Source organism: Dendrobates tinctorius, unplaced genomic scaffold (assembly GCF_039654945.1).
Source record: "Dendrobates tinctorius isolate UK_male_01 unplaced genomic scaffold, ASM3965494v1 ptg000075l, whole genome shotgun sequence".
NCBI classification, from domain to species: domain Eukaryota; kingdom Metazoa; phylum Chordata; class Amphibia; order Anura; family Dendrobatidae; genus Dendrobates; species Dendrobates tinctorius.
In genome coordinates, this window is record NW_027361743.1 from 12944273 (window position 1) to 12967711 (window position 23439).

General features: G+C 48.5%; 1 protein-coding gene across 1 annotated transcript in view; it reads right to left on the minus strand.

Annotated features, from left to right (window-relative positions):
* The window catches only part of CUL5 (cullin 5), a 94002-nt gene that overhangs the window by 17193 nt on the left and 53370 nt on the right, over nt 1-23439 (minus strand). The window contains exon 14 of the mRNA XM_073583002.1: nt 21899-22022. Within this exon, the coding sequence (XP_073439103.1) occupies nt 21899-22022 (124 nt within the window). The remainder of the gene's footprint in view (nt 1-21898; nt 22023-23439) is intronic.

Below are 23439 nucleotides of genomic sequence, written 5' to 3' on the forward strand. Positions count from 1 at the left end.
ATCTCGCTAGCGAGATCGCTGCTGAGTCACAAGTTTTGTGACACAACAGCGATCTCACCAGCGAGCTCGCTGTGTGTGACAGCGATCAGCGACCGCCCCCCTGCCGGTATCGCTGATCGCTCTTGGAAACCGCTGGACATTTCTTACATCGCTGGTCTCCCGCTGGCCAGCACGCATCGCTGCGTGTGACAGGCGGGACACCAGCGATCAGCTGGTAACTAACGTACACATCGGGTATCCAAGGGACGTGCGTCCCTTGGATACCCGATGTGTATGTTAGTTACCAGCTCCCTGCATCAGCGCGCTGGTAACTAACGAACACAGCGAAGCCGCGTGCTCGGCGTCGCTGTGCTGATCGCTGGTGAAGCTGTCTGTTTAACAGCTCACTAGCGATCACATAGCGACTTACCAGCGATCCTGACACGTTGATATCGTTGTCGGGATCGCTGGTGAGTCGCTATGTGTGACTCCAGCTTATCTGCCCACATAGATAATGTAACAGAAGCAAGCTGGCTACATAGACACGAGACCGGAACCAAGATTGTTAAGTAGATAAGGAAACGGACTGGAGCTTACTACAGAGATATGGGACCAGAACCAAGCTTACTACAGAGATATGGGAGCAGAACAGAGGTCACTACAGAGATATGGGAGCAGAACCAAGCTTACTATACAGATATGGGAGCAGGACCGATCTTACTACAGAGATAAGGGAGCAGAACCGATCTTACTACAGAGATATGGGAGCAGAACCAAGCTTACTACAGAGAAATGGGAGCAGAACAGAGGTCACTAGAGAGATATGGGAGCAGAACCGTGCTTACTACAGAGATATGGGAGCAGAACCGAGCTTACTACAGACATATGGGAGCAGAAACGATCTTACTGCAGATATATGGGAGCAGAACCGATCTTACTACAGAGATAAGGAAGCAGAACCGAGCTTACTACAGAGATATGGGAGCAGAACAGAGGTCACTACAGAGATATGGGAGCAGAACCAAGCTTACTATAGAGATATGGAAGCAGAACCGATCTTACTGCAGATATATGGGAGCAGAACCGATCTTACTACAGAGATAAGGGAGCAGAACCGATCTTACTACAGAGATATGGGAGCAGAACCAAGCTTACTACAGAGATATGGGAGCAGAACCAAGCTTACTACAGAGATATGGGAGCAGAACCGAGCTTACTACAGACATATGGGAGTAGAAACGATCTTACTGCAGATATATGGGAGCAGAACCGATCTTACTACAGAGATAAGGAAGCAGAACCGATCTTACTACAGAGATATGGGAGCAGAACCGAGCTTACTACACAGATATGGGAGCAGAACCAAGCTAACTATAGAGATATGGGAGCAGAAAAGAGCTTACTACAAAGATATGGGAGCAGAACCGAGCTTACTACACAGATATGGGAGAAGAACCAAGCTAACTATAGAGATATGGGAGCAGAACCAAGCAAACTATAGAGATATGGGAGCAGAAAAGAGCTTACTACAGAGATATGGGAACAGAAAAGAGCTTACTACAAAGATTTGGGAGCAGAAAAGAGCTTACTACAAAGATATGGCAGCAGAACCGAGCTTACTACAGAGATATAGGAGCAGAACTGAGCTTACTACAGAAATATAGGAGCAGAACGGAGCTTATTACAGAGATATGGGAGCAGAACCAAGCTTACTACGGATACTCCAGAGATATGGGCCCAAAACCCAGCTTTCTACTGAGATATGGGAGCAGAACCAAGATTACTACAGCGGTATGGGAGCAGAACCAAGCTTACTACAAAGATAAGGGAGCAGAACCAAGCTACCTACAGAGATTTGGAGCAGACACACACACACACACATACACCAGCTGAAGAGCCCGGCGCTGCCCGGGCATAGTAACTAACTGTGGTTAGTTATAACAAATTATAATTATCCTCCATCCCATAGTCCCGTGCCCATATACCCATCATACATATCCACCATCCCATAGGCCGGTGCCCATATACCCGTCATACATATCCTCCATCCCACAGTCGAGTGCCCATATACCCATCACACATCCTCCATCCCATAGTCCCATGCCCATATACCCATCACACATCCTCCATCCCATAGTCCCGTGCCCATATAGCCATCATACATATCCTACATCCCATAGTCGAGTGCCCATATACCCATCACACATCCTCCATCCCATAGTCCCATGCCCATATACCCGTCATACATATTCGCCATCCCATAGTCCCGTGCCCATATACCCATCATACATATCCTCCATCCCATAGTCCAGTGCCCATATACCCATCAGACATCCTCCATCCCATAGTCCCGTGCCCATATACCCGTCATACATATCCTCCATCCCATAGTCCAGTGCCCATATACCCATCACACATCCTCCATCCCATAGTCAACCATTATGACATCATAATGAGCGGCGGGGCTTGCAACCTATGATGACATCAGTGTCGCCATGGCAACCATTATGACATCATAATGAGGGGCGGGGCTTGATACACACTTTTTCCCCATTATGTAGATAGGGTCAAAATTGTTTGGTGAATTGGAACGCGCAGGGTTAAAATTTCGCCTCACAACATAGCCTATGACGCTCTCGGGGTCCAGACGTGTGACTGTGCCAAATTTTGTGGCTGTAGCTGCGATGGTGCGGATGCCAATCCCGGACATACACTTGAACTTTACACTGTGTTCCAAATTATTATGCAAAAAATATTTCCTCATATTTTCTCTAAATTCCCTATATGAATTGCAGTCATTGTTATTTTCCAGTCATCTAATATTCTAGTATAATTGCAATGTTTTTGAACAAACTGCCTATGAAAACAGTATATTTTTAAAAATAAGAAACACTCAAAATGCATGTTCCAAATTATTGTGCACAGCAGAGTTTTCAACCTTTTTATTTTTATTTTGAACAAAAAATGGTCAATTGTGAAATAAGCATTATCAGCTTATTACAAAATGAAATCGAGGGGGCGTGGCTATGCCGTGAGAGGGAGAGGACGCTGGTGAGGAGAGCTCCGCATAATCCTGACTGATCCTGATCTCTAGACCCTTTCCTAACAACCCACTTGCTGCTGACTGGATCCCCCTTGACGCTGGGACCCCCTGGGCACTCCGTGGCAGGTCGGGAGACTGCTTCTGGGAGCGGGCGATGGGGGAGATAGGAGCGGGCGGCTGGTTCTTCCACGAGGTGGCGGCCATCTTGGGAGCGCAGCTCAACTGCTGAGAGCTGCAGCGCCGGCTTCCCACTGCTGCACCGCCGCCGGGGAGAGAAAAAATCTGATTGATAATCCGGGGGAGCGCGAGGTGAGTGCCCTGGGAAACGGGCCCCTGCGCGGTATCCCTCTCTGCCCATCCACTCACTACCGGCTGGCGCCATCATTAAGGGAGGCTTTGTGCACCCTCCCTCACTGCAGCTGCCTCTGTGGGACCACCTCCCCCCTCCCTCCCCGGGCCACAAAGATCATCTGGACTGTGCCTAGCTGCTACCCTGGTAATCCCTCAAACGTCCCTCTGTAGCTTGATTCACAATTAACTGTTACCAGCCCGCTGTGATACCCATCTGTAGTGGGCAATACCTGGATTGCACACCTTAATTTGTTTTATCAGCCACACTGTAGACAATCATGAGCCGACTTAAGGGGCCGGGAGCGGCGGAAAAATTAAAGGAGTTTGCTAGACCTGACCCCGCTGAAAGTGCGCGGCACAATAGGAGCACATCTTCTCAAGTTCAGCACAAAAATCGGCAGTCTGGGGGAGAGGAGGAGACGGATCAGGAAGAATTGACCCTTAAACAAGCGTCTGCGCAGTTGATGCAGGCTCTCTCATTGACCAGGACATCCCTGACAGAGAAAATTGAGGATGTTTATACGGAAGTGGGGAGACTCCGTCAGGATATGCAGGCCATGAAGGGACGCATTACGGAGGTGGAGACGAGGGTGTCCAGGGTGGAAGATACCATTACACCCATGGAGGCTAAATTAACGAAGGTGGCGGGCTCCATGAATGCCTGGAAGCAAAAGGCGGATGATTTAGAAAACAGTATGCGCAGGAATAATATACGTATTGTTGGACTGCCTGAGCGCTCGGAAGGTCAGCATCCTGGGCAGTTTCTAGAGGATTGGCTTAAGACCTCTTTAGGGGACGAATTTTCCTCAATGTTCGCCGTTGAAAGAGCTCATAGGGTCCCTACCAGACCCCTGCCTCCGGGGGCCCCACCTCGACCATTCCTGGCACGCCTGCTCAACTACAAGGACAGAGACACCATCTTGCGCCTGGCACGCCTGAAAAGTCCTATTAAATTCAATAATGTTGTCATTTCCATCTTTCCGGACTTCTCCGTGGAGCTGCAGAAACAGCGGGCGCAGTTCTTCGAGGTCAAGAAGCGACTCAGAGACAGGAACATTGTATAATCTATGATATATCCAGCCCGGCTCCGAGTTGTCCATAAGGGATGAGGGTTCTTCTGTATTTTTTACGGATCCGACGGAGGCGACTGAATGGCTGCGTTCCCTTGGGTCGTTCCCCTGCAAGGGAGTCCTAATGCGGCGACTGTTATTTCGGATCCTTTCAACCAAAGGTCTAATTGGAGCTCTCCCGGCGAGTTCCCAGATACCAGCTATACCGGACACTGTGCTCAGTGATGGTATCCCCTTGTTCATTTTCTGTTGGGGGCGTAAGACTGTACGCCTATGTTACTAGGTTCCTGCATTGCTTTTGCTTTTTCTTTTTTAAAAGTTTTTTTTACGTTTGTCTTTGTTTAGATAGAGGCTGCAGCCGACGTCAAATTCTGCTATCTGTGTGGACTCTCTGCACCTGGCTCGGGCACCATTATACACCATATTTGAATGGATGGTAATGGGTTCTGAGCTGATTTGTATGACCTGGAATGTGAGGGGCATAAAAACCCCTCGCAAGAAAATTAAGGTATTCTCACAGGTCAGACATTGCCGTCCTCACATATTGGCCCTAGTGGAGACGCACCTGACCAGGGATACAGTTCGGTGGGTGCAGAAGCCGTGGGTGCAATGGTTTATGCATTCTTTTCACACCAGCTACTCAAGGGGAGTTTCTCTGTTAATTCATAAGGATGTTCGGTGGGAGGTTAGGGAAGCCCGGAGAGACCCCGAGGGACGATTTGTGTTTGTTGATGCGCTGATTGACTCTCAGAAATATGTCATCCTTTGTATTTACAATCCCCCTCCGGCTAATATATCAATTCTCCAGAGGGCATTGAGCTTCGTTTTAAGTTACCCAGACGCACATGTCATCTGTATGGGAGATTTTAATCTGGTCATGAATAGCCATCTTGATAAATTGAGACTGGGCGATGGAATACAGGGTGGGGTCCCCCCCCCCAGGCTCATCCCAGCTGTCACAATTCATGGCAGGTAGTGGGTGGCTAGATCTATGGAGAGTGCACCATCCAGAGACGAGGGAATACACTTGCCATTCCTCCACTAAACGCTCTCTGTCTCGCATAGACTACATTTTTGGATCCAGCCGTTTGGCGGCGTGGGTGGAGGACATTAAACACGGGAACAGGGGAGTTTCGGATCATAGTCCAGTCATTCTCAAACTTACATATGGGCCATTGACTAACAGAATGGCATGGAAGCTGAACCCTTTTTGGCTGAAGTTGATAACACCCCCTGATAGAACGATAGATCAGCTATGTTGCTTCGTCTCGTCCCACCCCGAACCCTAAAATATTAATGTATTTTGGGATGCTCTTAAAGCCTATTTACGGGGTTGTTTATCCTCTACAATTTCTCACATTAAGCGAGTGACATCGGAGGAGGATGGCGAGATGGAGCGACATCTGAAAGACTCGGAGGCAGCCTATATATCGGATCAATCTAACCGTAATAGGATAGAATGGCTGACCGCTCAAAGGTTATATGCTCAATACACGGATACCAAGACGAAACGTAAATTATTTTTTGCCCGGCAGTCTTATTTTGAGATGGGGAATCAGGCGAGTAAATTTCTGGCCTACTTAGTACGACAGCACAATGCAACCAACACAATTCTACAGATCTGTGATTCAGATGGTACATTGGTCTCCTCAACTGAGGAGATACTAAGGTGCTTTTCTGACTATTATGGCTCATTGTACAATTCTAAGACAGATGTGGATGGCCCAGAGTGTTTGAACTATTTGTTAGATATAGAGTTTCCCACGCTAAGTCCTTCCCAACAGGCCTATATGGATGCTGCGTTTACTCTGGAGGAGGTAGAGGATGCCATACAAGGCATGGCCTCCGGGAAGGCCCCTGGGCCGGATGGATTTCCTGTGGAGTTATATAGAAAATATCAGGATATACTGGCGCCTCTTTTGTTGACAGTGTTTCGTGGGATTTGGGAGGGGGGATGCATGCCGGAGTCTTTTTATGAGGCCAATATAATAGTTCTAAAAAAGGAGGGGAAGGACCCTTTGGATTGTGGATCGTATAGGCCTATATCACTAGTAAATGTGGATTATAACATTTTTACAAAAATTTTAGCCAAAAGAGTAAATACCGTTATATTGGATCTTGTACACCCTGATCAGACGGGTTTTATGCCGGGTAAGAGCACTTCCACAAATATCAGACGTGTCCAGTCAGTGGCCCAATATAGTTCTCTGGTACCGGATAATGAATAGGCATTGGCATCACTAGATGCGGCCAAGGCCTTTGACTCACTTGAATGGCCTTTCCTCCGTGCATGTTTGCAGAGATATGGATTTGGCGAAAGATTCCAAAACTGGGTCAATGTCTTATACATGAAGCCCAAGGCCCGGGTCATCGTAAATCGCTCCATATCTGAATCATTTTCATTGCATAGGGGAACCCGTCAGGGGTGTCCTCTTTCCCCGGCCCTTTTTGCTCTCGCTATTGAGGCGCTGGCAATTCGTATAAGATTATCCCCTGATATCGCTGGTATAGAGATAGCGGGTCGGACGGATACCATAGGCTTATACACTGATGATATGGTGATATTTATGGACAAAGCAGAGGAAACCCTGACAAGAGTGATTACTACCATAAATAAATTTAGTAAATATTCTGGCCTTTACATAAATTGGGATAAATCTGTTTTGATGCCTCTTTCCCATTTCCAATGCCACAACTTGAGACTCTCTCCCTACTGCCCATCGTGACCAGTTTCAAATATTTGGGGGTTCATATCTCTAAGGGCAGTAAATTTGATCTACAACTCAATATACAACCACTGCTGGAGACGGTTAGGGGTAAATTTGCGATCTGGGGTAAGCTTCCATTGTCTGTAGCCGGACGTATTAATTTAATTAAAATGATATTACTCCCCAAGCTTAACTACTTTCTTCAACATAGTGCGGTGGTGGTGCCCAAATCCTTTTTTGCTCATTTAAATTCCCAAACCACATCCTTTATTTGGGGGAAAGCCAGGCCTAAACTGAAGTTAACCACTCTACAGAGGCCCAAGAGGGGAGGGGGAGCAGCATTACCCAATTTCTTTTTATATTATCTAGCTGGACAGGCCAAGGCCTTAAGTGCATGGATGCCTGGAGGCCACCTCCCGAATTCTAAGAGTCATCTTCTTCATGCTGCAGGGACTGGTTGCCCACTAGGTATTTTAGAAATGAGGAAAATAAATGTCCCGAAACTGCTGCCTCTGCTCCCTCTGGCACAATCAATATGGAGACAGATTAAGGGGGTGGTTGGATTTGGCGATGTTATAGCTGAAATGCCCCTGTGGAATAATGACTACCTCCCGGTGCTGCGTGAACATCCGTCTGCCGAGTTCTGGGTTCAGTACGGTGTCTCTACGATAGGTGATCTATAAGATCATGGTACTTTAATATCCTTTGAGCAATTACAAGTCAATCGCGGTGTCCCGAGATCCCAGTTTTTCCGTTATCTACAACTAAGGTCAGCTTTTCAATCGCATATGAGAAATTTAGATATGAGTGATGACATTTCGTCTCTGCCCTTGACAGGGATCCTCAAGTCACAGGGCCCTCAAGGTCTCATCTCCTCTCTATATACATATACCGTATATACTCGTGTATAAGCCGAGATTTTCAGCCCATTTTTTGGGGCTGAAAGTCCCCCTCTCGGCTTATACACGAGTCATATACCGGGGGTCGGCCGGGGAAGGGGGAGCGGGGGTGTCAGATCATACTCACCCTTCTCTGCAGCTCCCCTGCTTGTTCCATGTATGTCGGCGCTGCTCTCTTCCTGCTTCAGCTGTCAAATGGCACCCGCTCATTAAATATGCGCATATTTAATGAGTGGGTACCACGTGACCGCTGAACCAGGAAGAGAGCAGCGCCGACATACATGGAACAAGCAGAGGAGCTGCAGAGACAAGCGCCAGGACCCGGTGAGTATGAACAGGGGGGGGGGAGGCATATTCACCTGTCCCTGCGCTCTGCTGTCTTGCGTCCTCTGCAGTGACATTCAGGTCAGAGAGCGCTATCGCGCTCTCTGCCTGCACAGTCACTGCAGAGCGCAACGCTGATGAGCAGGGGGCAGCGACGGAGGTGAGTATACAGTTTTTTTGTTTTTTTTTGTAAGGGAGTCAGGGGCAGCAGCAGCATAACAGGGGCCACTCACTGCGCAGCATAACAGGGGCCACTCACTGCGCAGCATAACAGGGGCCACTCACTGCGCAGCATAACAGGGGCCACTCACTACGCAGCATAACAGGGGCCACTCACTGCGCTGCATAACAGGGGCCACTCACTGCGCTGCATAACAGGGGCCACTCACTGTGCACCCTCGGCTTATACACGAGTCAATAAGTTTTCCCAGTTTTTTTGTGGCAAAATTAGGGGGGGGTCGGCTTATACTCAAGTATATACGGTATGTTGTCAGTGGGGACAGAATGCGCCATAGACTCCGTTAAGGAAGAAATGGGAGAGGCTCATTCCTGATACACGGGATGAGGAATGGGAAGAAATTCTGCAGTCACCAATCTGGGTGTCTCTGTCTGCCAACAACAGGATGATACAATTGTACATTATTAATCAATCATATTTGAACCCAATTCGACTCTTTAAGATGGGCCGATATCCATCATCGGAATGTTTGAGATGTCATTCAATGGATGCAGACTTTATTCATATGATTTGGTGCTGTCCTGTTGTTGTGCAATTCTGGAGAGGGGTGACGTCGTTATTAACATCCTTGGTACAAACGCCTGTTCCCCTCGAACCGCTGATATGTCTGTTTGGAGTGTGGGATGAGGAGACGTGGGGTCATTATGTTGGGATTTTTTTACGGGAGACACTGTTCATGGCACGAAAGATACTGGCACTACGATGGATGGGGAATTCACCTCCTTCTCTTGGGTCCTGGATCACTCTCGTAAATTCGATTATCCCATATGAAAGGACACTGTATCAGAATAGATTTGGGAGAGATGGAACTCCTCTCACTTTACCTTGCAGAGCGGAGATGTCGCACAATAAACTGCTTGCTATATAGAAGTAGGCTGCAGAATAGTTAATGTTTTAGTAGATGTCGGTAGAGTTTAGAAGCCAGGCAGGTTTTATTACTGGTACAATAACATAACACCATTGTGATTCAACTGATATTATGTCTGCTTTATTTACATACAGTTGATGCACATATTATGCCTCATGTCTTCATGCTAATTGTACATATCTATTTTGTACTAGGCTTCACATTTGCACTGAATGTATGTATTGTAAAACTGCTTATGGTTTAATAAACGAATTTAAAAAAAAAAAATGAAATCAAACAGTTTTCAAGTCAAAACTTTCTTCTAGGTGATGTTACATTTTCACATAGGACCCCTTGTTGGAAAGAAGCTTCTGAACTCTCTTGTCCATTGAATTTGTCAGTTTTTGGATGGTTTGTGCTTCAATTGTTTTGCATGTGGACAGAATACCCTCCCAGAGCTGTTGCTTAGATGTGAACTGCCTCCCGCCATCATAGACACTACTTGTGATGATGCTCCAGAGGTTCTCAATGGGGTTGAGGTCAGGGGAAGATGGTGGCCACACCATAAGCAGCCAGAGATGCAGATGTGTTATTTGCAGCATGAGACGGTGCATTATCATGCATGAAAATGATCTTGCTGCGGAAAGCACGGTTCTTCCTCTTGAACCATGGCAGGAAGTGCTGTTTTGGAAACTCCACATAGATTATGGAGTTCATCTTTACCCCTTCAGGGATCCTAAAGGGGCCGACAATCTCTCTCCCCATGATTCCAGCTCAAAACATTACTCCACCTCCTCCTTGTTGGCGCCTTAGCCGTGTTTTCATGGGGTGTCCATCAACCAGCCATCCTCCACTCCATCCATCCATCTGGACCATCGAGCATTGCAAGGCACTCATCGGTGAACAAAACAGTTTGGAAGTCAGTCTTCATGTATCGTTTGGCCCACTGGAGCCGTTTCTGCTTGTGTGCAGTGGATAGAGGTGGTCGACAGGATGGCTTACGCACAGCTGCAAACCTCTGAAGGACCCTGCATCTTGTTGTTCGGGGGACGTTGGAGGCACCAGCAGCTTCAAAAACTTGTGTGCTGCTATGACAAGGCATTTTTTCAGCTGCTCTTTTAACCTGACGCAATTGCCTGTTGGAAAGAGTCCTCAAATTTTCCTTATCAGCACGCACACGTGTGTGCTGGGAATCAGCTACATACTTCTTGATTGTACGATGAAGTGTCTTTGCAATGTTGATTGTAGTCATGCCTTGACCTAAATACTCCACAATTTGTTGCTTCTCAGCAGCCGACACATCCTTTTTCTTTCCCATTTTGGCAAAAAATGTAGGCTGCTTAATAATGTGGAACAGCCTTCTTAAGTAGTCTTGCCAAACTAATTTGCACAGGTATCTGCAATTGCTTTCAGTGATATAAAGAGCCCTGACACACATCACCAATGAGTTTAAATGACAAACAAAAAAATTCTAACCTTATCACTCCTAAACTCTTTTTGCATAATAATTTGGAACACTATATATATATATATATATATATATATATATATATATATATATATATATATATATATATATATATATATATATAAACTGTGTTCCAAATTATTATGCAAAAAGAGTTTAGGAGTATATATATATATATATATATATATATATATATATATATATATATATATAGTTAGTAGAATGGCTCCAGTTGCCCCATGTATATAGCAAGATGACCCCAGTTCTCCCATATATATAGTATGATGGCACCAGCTCCCCCACATATAGAGCAGGATGGCCCCAGTTCCCCCACATATAGAGCAGGATGGCACCAGTTCCCCCACATATAGAGCAGGATAGCCCCAGTTCCCCCACATATATAGCAGGATGGCCCCAGTTCCCCCACATATATAGCAGGATGGCCCCAGTTCTCCCACATATATAGCAGGATGGCCCCAGTTCCCCCACATATATAGCAGGATGGCCCCAGTTCCCCCATATATATTAGTAGGATGGCTCCATTTCCCTCATATATATAGTAGGATGACCCCAGCCCCCATATATACAGCATGGTGGTCCCAGTTATACATATATACAGTAGGATGGCCGCAGTTCCCCCCCATATATACAGTAGGATGGCCGCAGTTTCCCCACCATATATACAGTAGGATGGCCACTGTTTCCCCCTCACATATACAGTAGGATGGCCGCAGTTTCCCCCTCATATATACAGTAGGATGGCCGCAGTTTCCCCCCACATACAGTAGGATGGCCGCAGTTTCCCCCTCATATATACAGTAGGATGGCCGCAGTTTCCCCCCACATATACAGTAGGATGGCCGCAGTTTCCCCCCATATATACAGTAGGATGGCCGCAGTTTCCCCCCATATATACAGTAGGATGGCCGCAGTTTCCCCCCATATATACAGTAGGATGGCCGCAGTTTCCCCCCCAGATATACAGTAGGATGGCCCCAGTTCCCCCATATATATAGTAGGATGGCTCCATTTCCCTCATATATAGTAGGATGACCCCAGCCCCCATATAAACAGTATGGTGGTCCCAGTCCCCCCCCTTATATACAGCAGGATGGCCGCAGTTTCCCCCCATATATACAGTAGGATGGCCGCAGTTTCCCCCCATATATATACAGTAGGATGGCCACAGTTTCCCCATATATACAGTAGGATGGCCGCAGTTTCCCCCTCATATATACAGTAGGATGGCCGCAGTTTCCCCCTCATATATACAGTAGGATGGCCGCAGTTTCCCCCTCATATATACAGTAGGATGGCCGCAGTTTCCCCCCACATATACAGTAGAATGGCCGCAGTTTCCCCCCATATATACAGTAGGATGGCCGCAGTTTCCCCCTCATATATACAGTAGGATGGCCGCAGTTTCCCCCCCACATATACAGTAGAATGGCCGCAGTTTCCCCCCATATATACAGTAGGATGGCCGCAGTTTCCCCCTCATATATACAGTAGGATGGCCGCAGTTTCCCCCTCATATATACAGTAGGATGGCCACAGTTTCCCCCTCATATATACAGTAGGATGGCCGCATTTTCCCCCTCATTTATACAGTAGGATGGCCGCAGTTTCCCCCTCATTTATACAGTAGGATGGCCGCAGTTTCCCCCGACATATACAGTAGGATGGCCGCAGTTTCCCCCGACATATACAGTAGGAAAGCCGCAGTTTCCCCCCACACACACAGTAGGAAAGCCGCAGTTTCCCCCCATATATACAGTAGGATGGCCGCAGTTTCCCCCCATATATACAGTAGGATGGCCGCAGTTTTCCCCCCATATATACAGTAGGATGGCCGCAGTTTTCCCCCCATATATACAGTAGGATGGCCGCAGTTTTCCCCCCATATATACAGTAGGATGGCCGCAGTTTCCCCCCATATATACAGTAGGATGGCCGCAGTTTTCCCCCTATATATACACAGTATGATGGCCCCACAGCCATTTCATGTAAAAAATAATACAATTTATACTCACCTCATCTTGATTACTGGCACCGCGGCCTCCATCCATGTCCTCTTCTGGCCTGTAGAGAACTGGAGCGGCGTGAGACAATGACGTCATCGCGCCGCCTGCGTGCACATCACAGTCTGTCTCATAAGCCGCAGACCGCGGCCAGCAGGAGCTCGGGGCTGACATCAGTGTACCACTCAGAGTACGCTGATGTCTCAGCCGCAGCTTGGGAGATTAGACTGTGATGTGCAGGGCCATCAGGCGGCCGGCCCTGCACAGCTGCTGGGGGAGCGGCCCGGGGGGATTTGCCTCCCTGCCACCTGGCCCAGCCTGCCCCTGCGTCTATCAGACACCACCATTACCCTGTATTCAAAAGAAATAAACACACATGCACAAGTCATTTAATTCTAAAGAGAACTCCCTGACAATTACTCTCTTTTACCCATTTATTACCATAAAAAAAAAAAAAATAATAATCCACAGTCTGCCGCAATCCATAATATGGATGTCCCATGATGATCCCTGACTGTGCTACATCCGGAGACTGTGATAAGCAGTGACATCAGTAACGTTACCGCTCACCACGGCCGCAGGAACACACAGTAGTGTGAGGACCAGCGGCAGTGATGAGCGATGACGTCAATAAGGTTACAGCAGGTCGGCTCAGAGAGAGGTTACCATGAGCACCTTACCATGACCTGTGGTAAACTTAATGACGGTACTGATGCTGGCTCTCATGCTACAGCAGTGAGTTGTAAGCGTTAATGTTACTGATGTCACAGCCTTTGGATACAGTGGGATGTCCAAATTACTGATGGCGGCAGATCCTGAGTATGCTAATAAATGGGTAATTGTTGGGGAATACGTTTTACAATTAAAGGATTTTTGTGTACTCACCGTAAAATCTCTTTCTCTTAGCCTCTAATTGGGGGCCACAGAACCATGGGTGTTATGCTGCTGTCCACTAGGAGGCGACACTATGCACAATCTGAAAAAGATTAACTATGGCTCCTCCTCTGCAGTATACACCCCTGGACGGCGTTAGCCTTCTCCAGTTTTATGCAAAAGCATTAGGAGGAATATAACAAACAACATAACCATGCATGTAAGAAGGCCACTATGTTCGAGCTCAAAGAACAATATGAGAACTCAACCGTAACAACTGCCCGTAAGGGCAACAGGGTGGGAGCTGTGTCCCCCAGTTAGAGGCTAAGAGAAAGATTTTACGGTGAGTACACAAAAATCTCCTTTACTCTGTCGCCTCATTGGGAGACACAGAACCATGGGACGTCCCAAAGCAGTCCCTGGGTGGGAAGCAATGGACGAATATTGTGCAGACAGGTCCCTAAACTTGGGGCACCGCCGCCTGCAGAACCCGTCTACCCAGGCTCGCGTCCGCTGAGGACTGGGTATGAACTCTGTAGTGTTTGGTAAACGTGTGTAGGCTAGTCCAAGTGGCCGCCTTACACACTTGTTGAGCCGAAGCCTGGTGCCGAATGGTCCAGGAGGCCCCTACCGCCCGTGTAGAATGCGCCGTAATACCGGCCGGAAGGGGAGAATTTTTAAGGCAGTAAGCATCTTGTATTGTGGATTCGATCCACCTGGCAAGGGTAGCCTTGGAAGCCGGCAGACCCTGGCGGACACCTTCCGGAAGAAGGAAAATGGAATCAGACTTCCGGAAGGGCGCAGTCCTAGACACGTATATACGCAATGCCCTGAAGAGGTCAAGCGTATACAGAGCCTTCTCCACTCTATGAACCGGAACCGGGCAAAGGGACGGCAGTGAAATTTTCTCATTGAGGTGGAAGTTGGACACAACCTTCGGATGGAAGGATGGGACCGTTCGGAGAACTACCTTGTCCTGGTGAAAAGCCAGGAAGGGCCGTCTGCAGGAGAGTGCCGACAGTTCAGACACCCTGCGTAGTGATGTGATTGCCACCAGAAAGATCACCTTCTGGGATAGAAGGCAAAGTGGGACTTCCCTACGGGTTCGAAGGGAGGTCCCTGCAATGCTGTCAGGACCAGGTTGAGGTCCCACATTTCTAGTGGACGTCTGTAGGAGGGAACCAATCGGGAAACCCCCTGAAGAAAAGTTCTTACTTGCGACTTGTTAGCAATTCGTCTCTGAAAAAGCACTGAGAGCGCTGACACCTGGCTCTTAAGCGAGTCCAGGGACAGTCTGGCCTCCAGTCCTGATTGGAGAAAACCAAGTACTTTGGGGAGGGAATAAGGGAGTGGGATCTGGCCGCGAGATTCGCACCAGGTAAAGAGAAGGCTCTCCAGGTACGGTAATAAATCTTGGCAGAGGCTGGCTTCCATGCCCTGATCATGGCTCCAATGACATCCGGTGAGAGCCCTGCCTGGGTTAGAACCCAGGTCTCAAGGGCCACGCCGTCAAATTGAGAGCCCCTGAACTCTGGTGGTAAAATGGGCCTTGTGACAGAAGATTGAGACGGTCGGGGAGACGCCAGGGGGCGTCTGCTGTAAGTTGTACGATGTCGGCGTACCATGTACGTCTGGGCCAGTCCGGCGCGATTAGGATGGTTGGAACTCCCTCTTGTTTATCTTCCTCACCACTCTGGATATCAGGGGGAGAGGTGGAAAAAATGTACAGAAGCTGGAACTGGGTCCAGTCCTGAACCAGGGCAACCGTTCCGAGCGACCGCGGATCGTGTGTTCTGGCCATGAAGTTGGAGACCTTGGCATAGAAATGGGATGCCATTAGGTCCACGTCCGGGGTCCCCCCGCGATGGCAGATCTGGCGAAAAATTTCGGGATGGAGAGACCACTCTCCTGAGTCCATTCCTTGTCTGCTGAGGAAGTCAGCTTCCAAGTTGTCCACACCCGGAATGTGGACCGCAGAGAGTACCGACCCCGTGTCTTCCGCCCAGTGGAGGATGTGTGTCACTTCTCTCATCGCCTGGGTACTGCGTGTCCCGCCTTGGTGGTTCACATATGCCACAGCCGTAGCATTGTCCGACTGTACTCTGATATGAGAGGCTGCCAGTAAGTGACGAAAGGCTCTCAACACCAGGAGGATGGCACGAATTTCCAGGATGTTGATGGGCATGTTCACCTCCACTGGTGACCACTTACCCTGTGATGTAAGTGCACCGCATCCCAACCCGTCAGACTCGCGTCGGTGGTCAGAACCTTCCATTGACCTGTGAGAAAGGATTTCCCTGTTGCGAGCGAGGTTGGCTTGAGCCACCAGAGCAGGGACCTCCTGGTTGACGATGTTAGCTGGAACTCCCTGTCGAGGGAAAAAGGATTCCTGTCCCAGGACTTGAGAATGGCGAGTTGAAGAGGCCTGAGGTGAAACTGGGCAAATGGGACCGCTTCCATTGCTGCCGCCATCCTGCCGAGTACCATCATGGCAAACCGGAGAGATCGGGGGGCTGCGGAGGAGGATGCGAACTCGTAGATGGAGAGCCAGTGCCTTGTCCTTGGGAAGGAGCACCAGACCCCTGGAGGTGTCGAATAGCATTCCCAGGAAGGTCAGAGACTGACTCTGGGTAGTCGATGACTTTTGTAGGCTGACTAATAATAATAATAATAATAAATTTTATTTTTATAGCGCCGACATATTCCGCAGCACTTTACATTTCAGAGGGGATTTGTACAGACAATAGACATTACAGCATAACAATAATCACGTACAGTAGATTATAACAAATACCAAGAGGAAAGAGGGCCCTGCTCGCAAGCTTACAGTCTATGAGGAAAGAGGTAGACATAAAAGGTGGGTGGTAACAGTTGCCCTGATTGTATGGACCAGCCATAATGTTAGGTGTGTGACAGTACGGACACAGAGGGATGCATAAAGCATGTGGGAACATGATGCGGGAAAACTGGTTATGGTAAAACTTTTGGCTGTGCCACACAGGGATAGATTAGGTTAATGTGTTGAGGCGATAGGCCAGTCTGAATAAATGCGTTTTCAGGGCACGCTTAAAATTGTGGGGATTGGGGACTAATCGTATTGACCTGGGAAGTGCATTCCAAAGAATTGGCGCGGCACGTGTAAAGTCTTGGAGACGGGAGTGGGAGGTTCTGACTATTGAGGATGCTAACCTCAGGTCATCAGCAGAACGGAGGGCGCGGGTAGGGTGGTATACTGAAATAAGGGAGGAGATGTAGGGTGGTGCTGAGTCATGGAGGGCTTTGTGGGTGAGGGTAATAAGTTTATACTGAATTCTGGAGTGGATGGGTAGCCAGTGTAATGACTGGCACAAGGTAGAGGCATCGGTGTAACGATTGGCGAGGAATATGATCCTGGCTGCAGCATTCAAGACAGATTGGAGAGGGGAGAGTTTGGTAAGAGGGAGACCGATTAGAAGAGAGTTACAATAGTCGAGACGAGAATGAATAAGAGAAACAGTAAGAGTTTTTGCAGAGTCAAAAGTAAGAAAAGGTCAAATTCTAGAAATGTTTTTGAGGTGCAGATGACAAGAACGAGCCAGTGATCGAATGTGGGGGGGCAAAGGAAAGCTCGGAATCAAGTATGACCCCAAGACAGCGGGCCTGTTGCTGGGGAGTAATAGTGGAACCACCCACAGAAATAGCAATGTCGGGTATAGGTACATTAGTAGAGGGAGGAAACACCAGGAGTTGTCTTTGACAGGTTCAGTTTCAGATATAGTGAGGACATGATAGTAGACACAGCGTTTAGACAATCGCTGGTGTTTTCTAGAAAGGCTGGCGTGATGTCAGGAGAAGAAGCGTATAATTGGGTGTCATCAGCATAGAGATGGTACTGGATCCAAATCTACTGATTGTTTGACCAATAGGGGCAGTGTACAAGGAGAAGAGGAGGGGGCCTAGAACCGATCCTTGGGGGACCCCAACAGTAAGGGGAAGGTGAGAGGAGGAGGAACCGGCAAGAGATACAGTAAAGGAGCGGTCGGACAGATAGGAGGAGAACCAGGAGAGAACGGTGTAGTTGAGGCCAATGGAACGGAGCATAGTGAGGAGGAGCTGATGATCCACAGTGTCGAATGCTGAAGAGAGATCCAAGAGAATTAGCATGGAGTAATGACCATTTGATTTAGCTGTTAGCAGATCATTAGAGACTTTAGTGAGGGCAGTCCAGGCGACTCAGTGTCGATTGTGATTGAGACGCTGAGCTCGCAGTCCTTGAAGGTGGAAGCTTTGATGAGGAGATCGTCCAGGTGTGGAACGACTACTATGCCTCTGGAGTGTAGAACATCCATGGTGGCTGCCATGATCTTGGTAAACGTTCTGGGAGCCGTGGCGAGTCCGAACGGGAGAGCCACGAACTGGTAGTGGTCCTGGCCGATTGAGAACCTGAGAAATCTCTGATGGGCGGGAGCAATCGGTATATGCAGGTATGCGTCTTGTATGTCTATGGAGGCGAGATATTCTCCCTTCTCCATGGACACAATGATGGACCGAAGGGACTCCATGCGGAAGTGACGAACCCGTACATATTTGTTGAGTTGTTTTAGGTCCAATATGGGCCATCAGCTGCCTCCTTTCTTGGGGACTACGAATAGATTGGAGTAGAACCCTCGGAATCGCTCAGCCGCGGGAACCAGTACTATGACTCCTGCTTGAAGAAGGGAGGAAACCGCTTGGTGGAAGGCACGAGCCTTGGCTGGCGGTTTTGGGGGAACAGAGAGGAAGAATCGGTTCGGTGGGTTGGAAGTGAACTCTATCTTGTATCCGGGAGACACTAGTTCCCTGACCCACCTGTCTTCTGTAATAGGCAGCCAGAGTTGCTGAAAGAGCAGAAGTCGTCCGCCTACGGGTGGAGTGTCTTCCGGAGTTCGTGAGTCATGAAGAGGAGAAAGTGTGAGGTTTTCCTCCTTTGGGCTTCGACTGGCCTGCTTTTGACTGCCAGGGCTTGTCCGACCTTTGCGTCGACCGTGAGTTGTCCCTGCGTGGAGAACAGTTACGATTTTGTGCTGGACGCGAGACGGACCAGCCCAAACTGAAGCGAATGCGGGAGCCAGAGAGGCCCCTGTAGCCTTGAAAATTGAACGAGCCATGCGTTCTACCTGTCGGTCTGCTGCGTCCCTGAGGGTTGAGCTATCTGGCAGTGAGAGGAGAGTCTGTGCTACTAGTCTAGAGACTGGGGGGTCCACTTCGGGTGGATCTGTCCATTCTTTGGTGTCCTTCTGCGGGAAAGGGTACCTTGCCTCCAAATATTTGTGATTAGTCAATTTCTTCTCAGGCTGTGAGAACTGCTTGTTAAGGATCACCTTAAATTCTGGGTGATTAGAGAAGACCTTCGGCGGTTTCAGAACACCTTCAAAGGAAATCTTGTGTTCTGGGGCCTCCGGGGGTGGATCGGAAATATCCAGCACCCGATGGATGGAAGAGATTACGTCCTCAACTTTCGCTGTATTGCTAGGGGGAATTGGGATCAGGGACCCCTCCGTTTCGTTGTCTGAGTCGGAGTCACAGATGCCTTCCGAATCCTGTGTATCGCTGAGGCGTCCCCTGGTGGGTGAACTGGGGCGGAGGTCTTCTGTGGTCGGGGATCGCTGTGGAGATCTACGTTGTCTGTCCCTGGTAGGGGATGGTCTAGGTGACCCGGAACTACGGTGTCTTTCCCTAGAGGGGGATGACCGTGTGCTATGGAATGACGCAGATGAACGCAACCTGTGGGTCCGCTTACGTCTGGACCCGAGTTGAGCTCTCCCTTTGCTGGGTAATGTTCATAGCCGAGGCATGACCCTGCAGAGCCTGAAGCAATGTGGAGGTTAGGTTATCTATAGACTGCGTCATAGATTGCGACATCTGAGTAGCCCATCCCGGCGTGGCATCAGATACCGAAGCATTGGTAGGGGCTTCTTGGGGTTCTGACCCAGTAGTCTGGATACAGTCCCGGCAGTGCGGGTACGTGCTGCCACTGGGGACAATGGTTCTGCAGGCTGTGCAGAATGCATAAAAGCAGTCCTGCCTGGTTCTCTTGAGCCTTGAGCCCAGCACAGTGCACGAGAGAGGGGTGGGTATGCAGAGGGCCTTACAGGGGAGGCTATTCAGAGGAACCTATAGGGAGTCTTATAGGAATATCGAATCACAGCCGAGTAAGAACCCCAGCTGTGATCTTACCCCATCAGTGTGCCCCTAGGTCCAGCGCCGAAGATCCACAGTCCTGTGCCCCCTCCCGGAGACTGGCTGGCCTGGACGATATGCAGGGTTAATCTTGTCCTGCAGCAGAAATGGCCGCCGTGAAAAAAAAAAGAAAAAAAAAAAAAAAGGCGTCAGGTCTGTGTAAAAAAAACGCGCCCTTTCAGTCTCGATCCGCCCCGTCTATGACACTGTAGAGTGTCATAATTGTCATCCGGGGGGGCGGAAACAAGGCGGTGGCCTCGGCTAGGCCGAGGCCGCGGCCTAAATTAGATGTCCGATGCCCAAGAGGGCTCCAGGTAGGCGCGGAAGTCTGGGAGGGGAGCGGATCTTAACCGGGCGCTCCCGGATTGAAGGCATGATAGCGGTGGGGCTATAGGTGGTGGTGGGGGGTGGGCTAAAGGATCCCCCCCCTGCTGCTGCCAGAGATACAGGGCGCAGGGAGACCTGTGTCTCAGATGTGCCATGCCTGCCTGCACTCCCCCCCGGTCCCGACAGGAGCCCACAGCTGGGCTGGGGTCCCTGGATGCAGGCGCAGTGTGCTGGCCCATGCTGCTGGGAGCTGCAGAGTGCTGCCTGTGCAGGCCCTACCTGAGGCGTCTCAACCTAATGCCCCCAGAGGGGGACTAGGGAGGGTGCTGCTGTCACCTCCAGGGGGCTTTATCGTCGCCTCGACCTCAACCCAGAAACCAAAGGGAATTGGGGAAGGAGGGGGATCTCGACTTCAAACCAGCACCCGAGGGACTGGGGAAGGAGCGACATGGGGAATAGCCATCTCGACTTCAACCGGGCACCCTATAAAAAGGGGCAGAGGAAGGAGCCATGTCGGGAGTCTCGCAGGAGACCCACTTTTCTTCATCTGTAATCCTTAGGTGTGCCTCCTATGCGACACTAAGCAAAAACTGGAGAAGGCTAACGCCGTCCAGGAGTGTATACTGCAGAGGAGGAGCCATAGTTAATCTTTTTCAGATTATGCATAGTGTCGCCTCCTAGTGGACAGCAGCATAACACCCATGGTTCTGTGTCCCCCAATGAGGCGACAGGCTTTTGCACATGACGTAAGGTTGTGACATACGTCGTGTCATTGGCGCGTGATTACAACATGCTAGTCTCTGCCTGAAGTTCCAGCACAGCGTGAAGATGCATGGGGTTCCATTGCGCGGTGTTGGAAAAAAGATACCGAGGACTTATGTGGGAGAGCTACAAGCAGAGGTGGCAGAAAAGGCAGGCAGTAGGTTTTTACGCTTTTCTTTTTTTGATTAAACCTTTTTCCAGCTCGCTATGATTTAGCAAAATGGCAGCAAACTGGACACCAATTTGCTGAATTTGCACAGAGCAAATTACAAAAAAAAAAAAAAATCCACATTCTGGAGAATATAGATTTTTCTCAAATTCGAGCACAATTCCATTCCACTCAAATACATTCCCCCAAATCTAGTGTTGGGTTGAGCCCCTCTTCCACCTAATTTCTGAGCTTCTCCGGGGCCTTAACACTCTGCTCCCACCCATCACATTCTGGGAATATGACTATATGTCATGTCAAAAACATATCTAAAAAGGAGCATTTTCTCTAAGTAGGTTTCATATACCGCCTCTCGCTTTATATGATAGGCTTTTTTTAAATGGCTTATGTCAGATCTGGTTAAAAAGGATCTTGGTCCAGGATAGTGACGCTGGCATCTCTTGCCATACGGTTACTATGGACATAGTACTGATCATTGCATTTATGTGCATCGTATCGCCATCATCTACCTGCTGCACACTACATATTATCTGCAGGATCGATATTTTTCAAAGTACAGCAGAACGGTTACATGTGTCGAGTCCCAACCCACAATTCAGACATATCTCATAAACCTCCTACCTGGAAGGGCTAATTTATTATTTTTATGCATTTCCTTAAAAGCCTGATTTAAATCTTCAGAAACTTTAATGTCTTGAAACATTCGAGCCAGTTTGTTGACATAATCTGCGGGCATTCCCACTTCCTGCAGAGAAATCATAAGAAAGCACGGTGAGGCAAGGCCACCTCCAGATGTCAGAGTACTGGAATTACAAAAACTATGTCAATATGGAAATAAGGAATTCCGTAGTCAAAGACGAGATTCTGGCGATTCTGCGTCAAAAGTTTGAAAACATTAAAATCAATGGGGAGCTATGGAAACCGTAGGGCAAACACTTGAATATTGCTGAGAAGATAGAAGCAGAGCTATGCAAAAAATACAATGGAAATACAAAAAAAACCTTTTAAAAGGGGTTGTCACATTGTCCACATAACCTATAAGGCTATGTGCACACGCTGCAGATCACCTGTGGGTTTTTCCGTGCGGATCCGTGATTTTCCTGAGGTTTTCCCCTGTGGTTTGACACCTGGACAATGGAACGGTGCCAAACCGCTGCGGAATCCGAAGAATTGACATGCTGCGGTTTGTAAACTGCAGCAAAACCGCGCGGAAAAAACCGCAGGGTGAGCACAGCGGTTTTGAAAACCCATAGGATAACATGGTACTGTACCATGTCTGCAGAACTGCTGCGGATCCGCAGGGCCAAAAATTCTGCGGAACCGCAGCAGAATCTGCAGCGTGCGCATATACCCTTAGGGTATGAGAACATAATAGAGGGGTCTTTGTTTCTCTGTATCCCCTTCTGCGTGGATGAATGGACAGCATCTCTCTACGAGTCTCCTGTCTCGGAGAATTAAAGCCGACCTTGTGTCGCACGATAGTGACAGGACAGGTGGTTGGCGATGGCCATCATTGCCCCCAGATTCTTCTCCTACAGTTGTGGCCAAAAGTTTTGACACCCCTGCAATTCTGTCAGATAATACTCAGTTTCTTTCTGAAAATGATTGCAAACACAAATTCTTTGGTATTATTATCTTCATTTAATTTGTCTTAAATGAAAAAACACAAAAGAGAATGAAGCAAAAAGCAAAACATTGATCATTTCACACAAAACTCCAAAAATGGGCCAGACAAAAGTATTGGCACCCTCAGCCTAATACTTGGTTGCACAACCTTTAGCCAAAATAACTGCGACGACCCGCTTCCGGTAACCATCAATGAGTTTCTTACAATGCTCTGCTGGAATTTTAGACCATTCTGCTTTGGCAAACTGCTCCTGGTCCCTGATATTTGAAGGGTGCCTTCTCCAAACTGCCATTTTTAGATCTCTCCACAGGAGTTCTATGGGATTCAGGTCTGGACTCATTGCTGGCCACCTTAGAAGTCTCCAGTGCTTTCTCTCAAACCATTTTCTAGTGCTTTTTGAAGTGTGTTTTGGGTCATTGTCCTGCTGGAAGACCCATGACCTCTGAGGGAGACCCAGCTTTCTCACACTGGGCCCTACATTATGCTGCAAAATTTGTTGGTAGTCTTCTGACTTCATAATGCCATGCACACGGTC